The following is a 12,536-nucleotide window of genomic DNA, read 5'->3' on the forward strand; positions in this document are numbered from 1 at the left end:
CAGAAAACAGGCAATCCTGCTGCCATATTCCGTGAGGGAGGGAGATGGCCCAATCTCTAAACACGATTCAAATATGTTAATATTTTCACAAAAGAGAATTACATACAGCTACAATTACATATATCACCCTTTCCTGGGGATGCCTGACTTGAATAAATAATAGACATTTAAAAAAAATTGTACAAAGAAAACTCTACGTCAATGATACTATCATTGATACAGCTGACTTCCAACACATCAGCGTATTCACTTAGAAACATATCCCTATATTGAATAACTTATTCACTTAAATTATCTTTATTATGAATCACAGCACACGACCCAGCCAGTAACACAACCTTCCCTGTTTCAGTAACAATCATTTTGCCCTCATTAATCAATGCTGAAATATTAAGATCATTTTATATCCCCCTATTTTCTAAATCATACTCCAAACAATTCCAAGTTAAATGACCCTTCAAATATTATGTCAATATGACCTCCAGTAAATCACATCCTTCCTCACCATGACCTGTGTCCTTTTTTTCTTAATAGTGTCACTTGGAGACGGATGCATCATCACATTAAAAACTTACATTTCTCCCAATTTGCTTTACCAAATACTCCACCTCCTGCAAGTGGCATCGCATCCCCGACAAAATCCAAACTCAAGCTCATAGAGACAGTACGGCTGACTGACGTTCATATTAACTAATCACCGTTTGAGTTCTCATTTGACCGACACACACTGCAGCCAATGACAGCAGCGTTCAGAGGCGGGCCTGACCTACGATAGGCTGGTGGAAATCTGTCCCCTGTTCAGCCCCTGCTGCTCCTCTCCATCGCCATGGCGGAGTTCAGCGAGTCGCTGCGGTCGGTGGTCGCCGGTCTCGGCGCCCACAGGGACGGGTGTGGTTCTCCTCCGACGCCTCGGTGAGTCCATTCCGGTGATGTCTGTGGTGACTGAGAAACAAAATGCAGGGAGTTAGCGGGGAGGAAGTCCTATGACTACAACTCCCAGAAGGCCCCGCTGATGACACAGAAGTCGGGGGTGTTGTGGGTAGTCTGCAGCGTTGTCAGAGATCACACCGGGAAATAGATAGGATGCAGAACTGGGCTGAGAAGTGGCAGATGGAGTTCAACCCAGATACGTGTGAAGTGGTTCATTTCGACAGGTCAATTTTGAACACAGATTATAATATTAATGGTAAGACACTTAGGCAGCGTGCAGGGTCAGAGAGATCTTGGGGTCCGTGTCCATACGACACTCAAAGCTGCTGTACAGGTTGGCAGTGTTGTTAAGAAGGCGTCTGGTGTGATGGATTCATCAACCGTGGGACTGAGTTGAAGAGCTGTGAGGGAATGTTGAAGCTATATTAGGAGACATTTAGTCCCCACTTGCAGTACTGTGTTCAACTCTGGTCACCTCACTACAAAAAGAATGTGGATATGAAAGAGGGAGTGAAATGACTAACAGGAGGGGACATAGTTTTAAGGCGCTTGGAAATCGGTACAAGGGGGATGTCAGGGGTAAGTTTTTCACACAGAGAGTGGATGGTGTGTGGAATGCACTGCCAGTGACAGTGGTAGACGCAGATACAATAGGATATTGTAAGAGACCCTTAGATAGGTACATGGAGCTTAGAAAAATAGACGGCCATACGATAGGGAAATCCTAGGCAGTTTCTAGAGTAGGTTACATGATGGACACAACATTGTGGGCTGAAGGGCCTGTAATGTGCTGTAGATTTCTATGTTCTGTGTCAAAGGCAGGCAGAGGGATTAGTTTAAATGGACACCAGGAGAGCATGGAAAGGTTGGGCCGAAGGGCCTGTGTCAGTGCTGTAAGGGAGGGGCTCTGTCCCAAACATCGACCCTATTCCACTCAATAGATGCTGCCGGACTTGCCAAAGTTCTTGAAAAGTTGCATTCAGTTCTGCTTAGCATTCTGTACGAAGGATGTTTTGTGCTGGAAGACTGCAGAGGAGATTCATCACGATTGAGGGGGTTTGTGTCCATAAGACCATAAATCATAAGAGCAGAATTAGGCCATTCAGCCCATCGAGTCTGCTGACTTTCTGTCATGGCTGATCCCGGATCACACTCAATTCCATACACCTGACCTCTCGCCATATCCTTTGATGCCCTGACCGATCAGGAAACGATCAACTTCTGCCTTAAATATACCCACAGACTTGGCCTCTTCCGCAGTCTGTGCAGAGCATTCCACAGATCCAATACTCCCTGGCTGATAAAAAAAAATCCTCCTTACTTCTGTTTGAAAAAGTGGCCCCTCAACTTTGTGGATGTGCCCTCTAGATCTTGATAGCCCCACTATTGGAAATATCCTCTCGGCATCCACCTTATCTGGTTCTTTCAGCATTCAGTAGGTTTCTATGAGATTCCCTCTGCATTCTTCAGAATTCCAGGGTGTACACGCTCAAAGTTGACAAATGCTCCTCATATGTTAACTCCTTCATTCCCAAAATCATCCTTCTGAACCTCCTTTGTACTCTCTCTGATGACAACTCATCCTGTCCGAGATATGGGGCCCAACACTGTTGACAATACTCCTAGTGTGTCCTGACTAGCGTCTCATAAAGGCTCAGCATTATCCCCTTGCGGTTATACTCATGGGGCGGGATTGGACAGTATCGATCTACTGAGGGAGCTTGGAATCCGAGCTCACTACTCCAGATACTGGTTCCAGTGTCAGGCAGTTATGTTGCATCTGGAGAATTGCATTCTAATGTAGCAATAATGCAGAGGTTTTGGATGGTGAGTGGAAGAGGCTAAACAGGATGCTGCTCAGATAAATTGAGACTGGATAATCTCGGGTAATCTCCGGCAGAGGCTGAGGGAGGTCTGACAGACGTTTGCAGGATCGTGGGAGGCACAGACAGAGTGGATGTGTTCCTTGTGTAGGCAGAGAGATTGGTTTGATAACGCATGAAATGTCCAGTTCAGTTGGTTCAGAACAACACAGTGAGCAGAAGGGCCTGTTATGGACAAGTACAGCAAGCAGAGCAGGTAAACTGGATAAAGTGTTCCCAGTCAGAGCACAGACTGTGACGTCAGTGGATATGCCGGCATCACAGTTCTCCCACCAAAGATACTTCACTGCCGGAGAAAATGAAGTTTGTGATGTTTATAACCGATGTGGTGAATTGTACTGCTCAGGCATCCCATCCTGCTCAGTAAATTAAAATTATTGTGAAAGCTGCAGAACGGTATCTTGGTGTAACTGATGTTTTGCGGGAAGCTTTAAATGAAGTTTTGTTAGGTGGGGTATCTGTATCCCAGTCTACCTGTGAACATGCATAATAGGATTAAAATATTGCAATGAAATGCGAGAACTCTGATTTATAGTAGTCAAGACTTTAAGAAGTTTACTTCTGATTTGTCAGATTTTTCCGATGTTATATCTTTTCAGGAAACCTGCACATTTTAAGTTTTTTTACTCCTGTGTAGGATTATATTGTCGTTTGGCTTGACATGTTAGTTGGCAGAGGGGTGGTGTTGCCAGTTTTATAAGGAAAAGGGCAGGGTATAGAGTTGTGAATGGGAACAAAATGTATGAGGAACTTGTAGAAGAAATTCTTGATTCAACAGGTTTCCTTTTTTTGAAAATACTAACATTTTGAATCGTATTTTGAGGTTTGGCCATCTAATTTCCTCATGGAAAATGGTTGTAGTAGTGCCCATTCTAATACCTGGAGCTCCCTGTCTGATCCTCCTTGTTATAGGCCAATATCAATAACGTCTTCTTTATGTAAACCTGTGGAATGTATGGTAATTGAGTGTTTAAAAACATAGAAACACAGAAAACCTACCGCACAATACAGGCCCTTCGGCCCACAAAGTTGTGCCAAACAAGTCCCTACCTTAGAAATTACCAGACTTCCCCATAGGCCTCTATTTTTCTAAACTCCATGTACCTATCCAAAAGTCTCTTAAAAGACCCTATCGTATCCGCATCCACCACCGTTGCCGGCAGCCCATTCCACGCACTCACCACTCTCCGAGTAAAAAAACTTACCCCCGACATCTCCTCTGTACCTACTCCCCAGCACATTAAACCTGTGCCCTCCTGTGGCAGCAATTTCAGCCCTGGGAGAAAGCCTCTGACTAGCCACAAGATCAATGCCTCTCATCATCTTATACTCATCTATCAGGTCACTTCTCATCCTCCGTCGCTCCAAGGAGAAAAGGCCGAGTTCACTTAACCTGTTTTCATAAGGCACGCTCCCCAATGCAGGCAACATCATTGTAAATCTACTCCGCAACCTTTCTATGGTTTCCACATCCTTTCTGTAGTCAGGCGACCAGAACTGAGCACTGTACTCCAAGTGGGGTCTGACCAGTGTCCAATGTAGCTGCAACATTACCTCTCGGCTCCTAAATTCTGTTGATGAAGGAGAATACACCGTATACCTTCTTAACAGCAGAGTCAACCTGCGCAGCTGCCTTGTGTGTCCTATGGACTCGGACCCCAAGATCCCAATGATCCTCCACACTGCCAAGAGTCTGACCATTAATTCTATATTCTGCCATCATATTTAACCTACCACAATGAACCACCTCACACTTATCTAGGTTCAACTCCATCTTCCACTTCTCAGCCCAGTTTTACATCCTATCAATGTCCCGCTGTAACCTCTGATAGTCTTGTAAAGGTATGGGTGGGAAAGTACGACATTGAATTCATTTTTATTTTTGGAAGATGATATTAGGAAAGGACAGTTAAATATAGATGATGTAACAGCTGTATTTTTACTATTCAAAAGGCAGGTGGTATTTATGGAAGGAAAGACTTCTTATGAAATTGTGGAAATGAGGATGGGGGTGATTATCTAACTTTTTCTAGGTTTTTTTTTAATTGTATGTCTTGTGTCAGGTACGGGTGTGCAAGTTATATTCAGGTTGTTATGAGATAGAAATTGAGATCCCACAAGGCAGTATTTATTATTTCATGTTTTAATTAATAATATTTTTATGAGATAGGTTTAGAGTGCGTAAATCACTATATGCAGATGATGGAGGTTTATGGATTCGAGGTAGCAATTTCAATTTTACTGTATATAGGATGCATTAGCAATTAATAAGGTCGAAAAGTCGGCAAATAGATGGGATTTAACTTTTTGGTAGCTACAAGACAATTTATGTGTTTTACAAACAGGATTAATGGACGTCCACTTGATTTGAAATGATATGGTCAAACTCCTTAAAATGCGTTTGTGGTAAGATATCCAGGTATGTGGATGGATAATAACCTGACATGGAAGCACCGGATCAGAAAATAATTGAGAAATATAAAGAAACATTAAATACTCTCAGTTATCTCTGTGGATATTCTGGAGCGTTACATGAAAATAGTTTTTGACCAATTTCTTTCTTTCTTTCTTTTTAAATCTTTTTTATTGAATTAGTACACAAAAGGTAAAACATATAGCAACCAATACATTGTTAAGATATAAATATACAAGTAATATTAATACAAAAAAAATGCAAACAACGTAAGTTAGTTATAAAATAACAAGGTAATATCGCTGTATACTAATTTTCCATATATATCAATAGAACGAGAAAAAAAAGCCAAAAAAAACCTACCGTGCAACTAACCTACAAAGCAAAGCAATGGGCTAACTAGGTAAATAGTAGACTTGAACAAATTAAACAATCACGTCCTCAAACCTGACATCCGCTAATAACAGATAAATCCGCAAAGGGAATGTATGTATGATCAGAGAGAAAAAAAAAAAGTTACATTAAATGAAAACATTGAATAAAAGATCTCCAGGTCTGTTCAAATTTAACTGAAGTATCATAAAGCTTACTTCTGATTTTTTTCCCAAATTTAGACACAGTATCGTTTGAGAGAACTGAAAAAACGTAGTCGGGGCATTAATCTCCTTCCAACGTTGTAGAATAAATCTTTTCGCCATTAAAGTAAGAAATGCAATCATTCTACGCACTGAGGGGGGTAAATTACTAGAAGTTTTGGGTAATCCAAAGATAGCAGTAATAGGATGGGGAGAAATATAACTATTCAAAACCTTTGAGATAATATTAAAAATGTCTTTCCAAAACGTTTCCAGAGTAGGACAAGACCAAAACAAGTGGGTCAAGGAAGCTATCTTCCCATGACATCTATCACAAAGAGGGTTAATATGAGAGTAAAAACGAGCTAATTTATCTTTAGACATGTGTGCTCTATGGACAACTTTAAATTGAATTAAGGAGTGTTTGGAACAGATAGAGGAAGTATTAACAAGTTGTAAAATATGATCCTTGTCATCAGCCGGGATAGTAAGGCCCAATCCCTTTTCCCAGTCAGTCCTAATCTTATTGAAAGGAGCTTTCCTAAATTTCATGATAGTATTATAAAGGAATGATAGTGTTATGGAGGTAAAGGAACCCCTTGGAAGTGGTGATCATAATATGATTGAGTTCAGTTTCAAATTTGAAAAGGAGAAGCTGGTATCAGGTGTATCGATATTTCAGTGGAACAGGGGAAATTACAGTGGTATGAGAGAGGAACTGGCCCAAGTCGATTGGAAAAGTCAGCTAAATGGAGGGACGGCAGAGCAGAATTGGATGAAATTCCTACAAGAAATAAGGAAAATGCAGGAAAAAATATATTCCAAGAAAAAAGAAAATCATGAATGGAAAAGTGGCACAAATGTGGCTAACGAGAGAGGTTAAAGCAAAAATAAAAGCAAAACAAACGGCGTACAAGGAAGCAAAAATTAGTGGGGTTATATGTGGTGACTTATCTGTACTCTGATAATAAAATTTACTTTTAACTTTGAGCTTCGGGGAACTTCCATTGATTCTGAGAACAAACTGTGACTGACAGCTCCAGCTCACCGCAGCAGCCCGCCCTCAGAACACTCACAGCCAATCAGCGAGTACCGCTGGGAGACTGTTGCTCCCATTGGCTGAGGAGTGTCAGTGGGCGGGATGGTGAGCGCTCGGAGCGGACTGGGGAGAGGCCGGAGATTGGGAGCTGCACCTCGGGCAAAGGCTGCAACACCGGCCGGGGCCTTGAACCCTTCCGATGGCAGAGGTGAAGAGACTGGCGGGGATTCAGTGAGATGTTTCAGCCACACAGAGGGTGCCCGGCCGTTCCCGCCGTGGATCGGGACCCGTTGTCCGGAGCTGCCTCCCGGACCCGACCCCTGCTGCTGGGAGACGGGAGCTGCCCCGCAGCGGCTGCCGATGGATCTCCGATGCTCTCAGCGCTCCGCTGTGCATTCCGACTGGCTGAAGGCCAAGGGACAACGAGACACAAAAGTAAACTCGGACTTTAGAAAATAAGAAACAGGGAGCAGGCCATTCGGCCCCTTGCGCCTGTTCTGCCTTTCACTCAGAACATGCCTGATCTTTGACCTCAGCGCCACTTTCCTGCAAAGTTCCCAGCATCGCAGGGCCCCTAAATTTGCTCTTTGAATTTAGAAAACTTGTGGAACAAATCCCAAAGATTCACTGCACTCTGGGTGATGAAATTTCTCCTCATCTCAGTCCTGCTAAGCTGACCTCATATTTTGTGACCCCTGGTTCCTCACCCCAGCCAGGGGAAACATCATTCCTGCCTCTACCCGATCAATAATCTGTGAGACTCTGTCTGTCTCAGTCAGACCACCTTTTATTTCTCTAATTTTGAGACAGGCCCAGTCAGTGTAATCTCTCTGAGGATGCTACCTCACCCCCCAAATCAATCTGGGAAACCTTCTCTTCATTCCCTTCATCCCACAGGCTGACTCTGGGAGGGAAACCAGACCTGTGCACAGTGTTCCATGTACACTCTCACCAGGACCCCAAATGTCTTCAGAGGAGATCTTTATTCTTATATTCAAACTTTCCTTCCCATTCAATGCTCTTCATTTAATATCAATCTCAAACAGTGAACAGATACAACACACCCTCAGACATGAATTTAAAGGGCAGGTGTTGCAACAGTTTGAGCTTCATACCGGGGGCCACGGAGCAAGCAGGGAGTCACAAAGGGAGGAATGTGGGAGTGTTGTGTGTCTGAGCCCAGCTGTGTGTGTTTGTGTATCAGAATCAGGTTTAATTTCACTGGCATATGTGGTGAAATTTGCTGTTTTGTGACAGCAGTACATTGCAACACATAGTAATAAAAACTACAAATTACAATAAGTATGTATAAAATTAAATTTAAAAGGTAGTGCACAACAGGATGGACAATCCTGAGAAAGTGTTCATGCTGCATTGTCCATTCAGAAATCTGATGACAGAGGGGAAGAAGCTGTTCCTGAAACATTGAGTGTGTCTCCAGGGTCCTGTACATACTCCCTGATGGTATCAACGAGAAGACGGCCTGTCCTGGGTGATGGGGGTCCTTAATGATGGATGCTACCTTTTTGTGGCATCATCTTTTGACTGTGTCCCGGATGCTGTGGAGTCTAGTGTCCATGAAGGAGCTGGCTGAGTTTACAACTTTCTGCAGCATTTTCCGATCCTGTGCAGTGGCCTCTCCACACCAGGCAGTGATGCAACCAGTTAGAATGCTCTCCACAGTACATCTGTAGAAATTTGCAAGTGTTTTTAGTGACAGACCGATTCCCCTCAATCTCTGAATGAAATATAGCCGATATTGTGCCTTCATTGTAACTGCATCAATATGTTGGGCCCAGGATAGTTCCTCAGAGATGTTGACAGGCAGAGAATGGAAACTGCTCACCCTTTTCACTTCTGATCCCACGATGAGGACTGGTGTGTGTTCCCTCGACTTCCCCTTCCTGAATCCACAATCAATTCCTTTGTCTTAATGATGTTGAATGCGAGGTTGTTGCTGTGACACCACTCAACTTGCTGATCGATCTCACTCCTGTCCTCCTCCCCGTCACCATCTGAAATTCCACCAACAATAGTTCTGTCATCAGCAAGTTTATAGATGAGCCTGGCCACACAGACGTGGGTGTAGAGAGAGTAGAGCAGTGAGCTGAGCACACATCTTTGAGTTGTGTCAGTGTTGATTGTCAGCAAGGAGGAGATGTTATTTCTGATCCACACAGACTGTGGTCTCCTGGTGAGGATCCAGTTGCAGAAGGAGGTACAGAGGGCCTGGGTTTGGAGCTTGTTGATTACAATTGAGGGTCTGATTGTGTTGAACGCTGAGCTGTAATCAGCAGCCTGACTTGTGTATTGCTATTGTCCTGCTGATCTAAGGCTGAGTGGAGACGATCGGCGATCGGCAAATTGCAGTGGGTCCAGGTCCATGCAGAGGATGGAGTTGATTCCAGCCATGACCAACTCCTCAAAACACTTCATCACAGTAGATGTAAGCACCATTGGCTGTTTTTACAGAATACATTCTGTGTGGAAACTAGTCGTGTGGTTAAGGCAGCCACCGGAAACGCTGCAGAGAGTTGTGAACAAGTTCAGTACATCGTGCAAACCATAGACACTGTTTACACATCTCCCCGCGTCAATAAAACAGTCCATATTATCAAAGACCCCACACACGTTGAACATTCTGACTTCCTGAGAGATGGACAACTAACTTCACAATCTACCTCACGCAGTGTTGTGATTAATTGGTCTGTATGATTTGTTAATTTAATTAATTGCCCCCTACATTTTACGAAACCGCACTCCCAGTCTCGAGGTGATGAATTGATCCTTATGGAGGGGATGTGAATCAAAAGTTATCACTGTGTCTTGATTCACTGAAAGCAAATGTCCCATTTTATCCTCTCCTCCCCTCCCCTCCCCTCCCCTCCCCTCCTCTCCCCTCCTCTCCCCTCCTCTCCTTTCCTCTCCTCTCCTCTCCCCTCCCCTCCTCTCCCCCTCCTCTCCCCTCCCCTCCCCTCCCCCTCTCCCTTCCTCTGCCTATTCAGTAGCACACTAAACGGAAACAAACAGGCCTCTCCGTGAATCCACAAGCCTTTATCTTCTGAGAAAACATTGAATCTTTCCAACCAACGAGAAATTATACGACATCTGTAATTCACTGAGTGTGTGAAACAGTCATCACGGTGTGGGGTGGGAGAGGGTGCTGGTTTGGATGGGTGGGTGGCGGAGACAGCAAGCTACAGAAAGGGGGAATTGGGGAGAAGGAGAGAGGCAGCGAAAGGTTGGGCATAATGGAGTAAGAGACAATAAGGGAAAGATGCAGGGCAGTGACTGTATAGGGAAGAATGGAGGAAAGAGTGGGAGAGTGTGAAAGAGAATGGATGAGGAAAAGAGAGGAGATAGAGAAATTGAGGAAATGTATATGTATAGACAGAGAAAGATAAGAGAGATAGGGGAGACAGAGAGAGAGAAAGAGAAGGAGAAAGGCGGGTGGAGAGAGAGAGAGGGGACTGTGGAGGAGAATGGAGATCGTGGGAAGGAGATTGGAAGAGCGTAAGGAGAAGTGAGGAAAGAAAGAGAAAGGGGGGAAAGAAGCGGGGCCCCGGACACAGGACGGGTGTCTCAGAGCTGTAGTGGTAGCATGATTGAGAGAGGAGTTGGCAAGCAGACCCGAGGTATCCCCAGTAGTGTCCGAGCCGTTAGGGTTTAGGTGAGGGTGTACAGAGGTCTCGGAGGATCAGGAAGCTCCCAGATATGTTGGCCTATGTCGTGCCCGTGGACAGGCGGAAGGTCTACTGTTCGGGGAGCAGTGTCACTCTGTGTATCTGGATGGGTTTTTGTGTCTGTAGGATTGGTTGGAGAGTTATTTAGAAGTCATGACAACATGACTTTATTTGGTTGGGGGAGAGTGTAAGAGGTTTCTTCTTTTATGTTACTGCGTAGGCTAATTAAAATGGCTTCTTTGTTATGTTATAACTGAAATGGCTCCTTTGTTACGTTAACTGCTGTGAAAGTCCTACCGCTAGCAGATTGTGTGGATTATGTTATTAATAAGAGGCTGTTACGAACAATTCGGATAGATGTTATTCTTTCTGTGTGTCTGTAAGTTATTGTGATGCCTGGGGCAGAAGGCGCAAGAGAGAGAGTGAGGATGGACAAGGTGCTGTGAGTCGGCTAACGGGGTCGGACCCCGATCAGGAGTCCGAGGTTCAGGGAGTTCGGCGAGGAGAGGAGACGGTGACGGACACTTGTGGAGAGTCTGGTCGACAAACGTTGTTGACCCAGGCGGCATTTTGAGGTGGTCCGAGGGGATCGCAGGGTGAAGAAGGAGGGTCCTGAGCGCCAACTGTTTGTGCACAAAGAGACAGAACTTTGATAAGCGTGGCTCCTTTTACTTTCCTTTTTATATTTTATTCTCTATTAATTATATAGTTCCAGTAATATCTATAAACTGTAAATCATTTAATCGTATCTGGTGTATTGTCTGTTATTTGGGCGGGCTGGGGTATATCACACAGCATCCACACAAACTATTACCCAGTTTGGCCGGGCCGAGGGCTGTTTCCCTATAAGACAGCGAGCTGAGCGACCCTGAGGCAGGCACGGGGGCTACATAATTTTTCCTCCGTTTTGAACATTGTTAATCATTCATTTCTTTTTCCAAAGTTCATGACCATACTCTTCCCGACAGTGTACTCCATTTGCCATTTCCAATCCCAATCTGTCTAGCTCCTCCTGTAGCCTCTCTACTTCCTCAGATCTACCTTTCCCCCCATCTCTGTTCATGTCCTCTGCAGATTTTGCAACTAAACCATCAAATACATCATCCAAGTCACTTATATAGCATAGAATAATCGGTCCCATCACAGACCCCTGTGGAACATCACTGGACATCTGCAGCCAGACAGAAAGGTTCCATTTATTCACACGTTCTGCCTCCTGTCAATCAGCACTGCTTCATCTGTGCTAAACTCTTTTCTGTAATATCGTGGGTTCGTAGCTTGTTAAGCAGCCGTACGTGTGCCACCTTTTCAAAGGCCTTAAATTCAAAATACACAATGTCAACTGATTGTCCTTTGTGTATCCTGCTTGTTATTTCTTCAATGAATTTCAACAGATTTGTCAATAAACCATGCTGACTACGGCCCGTTTTATCTTTTACCCAAAGTACCCTGAAACCTCATCCTTAATAATCGAAACTAACATCTTCCCAAACATTACAGTCAGACCAACTGGCCTTTAGTTTGCTTTCCTCTGCCTCCCTCACTTCTTCAAGAGTGGAGTGACACTGTTAGAAAACATAGAAACCATAGAGAAACTACAGCACAGAAACAGGCCTGTTGGCCCTTCTTGGCTGTGCTGAACCATTTTCTGCCTGATCCCACTGACATGCACAGGCACCGTATCCCTGCATACACCTCCCATCCATGCTTCAGTCCAATTTATTCTTCAATGTTCAAAAAGAACCTGCATTTACCACATCGTCTGGCAACTCATTCCACACCCCCACCACTCTCTGTGTGAAGAAGCCCCCGCCAATGTTCCCTTTAAACTTTCCCCTTCACCCTTAATCCATGTCCTCTGTTTTTTTTTTTCTCCCCTTGCCTCAGTGGAAAAAGCCTGCTTGCATTCACTCTATCTATACCCATCATAATTTTATATACCTCTATGAAATCTCCCCTCATTCTTCTACGCTCCGGGGAATAAAGTCTTAACCTATTCAACCTTTCCCTGTA

The 12,536-nt window shown here is 44.2% G+C and overlaps 1 protein-coding gene across 1 annotated transcript in view; it reads right to left on the reverse strand.

Annotated features, from left to right (window-relative positions):
* LOC140185253 (uncharacterized) overlaps positions 1-12,536 on the reverse strand; it is a 122,188-nt gene that overhangs the window by 57,653 nt on the left and 51,999 nt on the right. Inside the window, exon 2 of the mRNA XM_072238641.1 lies at positions 11,819-11,827. Coding sequence (XP_072094742.1) covers positions 11,819-11,827 — 9 coding nt within the window. The remainder of the gene's footprint in view (positions 1-11,818; positions 11,828-12,536) is intronic.

This window comes from Mobula birostris, chromosome 20 (assembly GCF_030028105.1).
Source record: "Mobula birostris isolate sMobBir1 chromosome 20, sMobBir1.hap1, whole genome shotgun sequence".
Lineage (NCBI taxonomy): Eukaryota > Metazoa > Chordata > Chondrichthyes > Myliobatiformes > Myliobatidae > Mobula > Mobula birostris.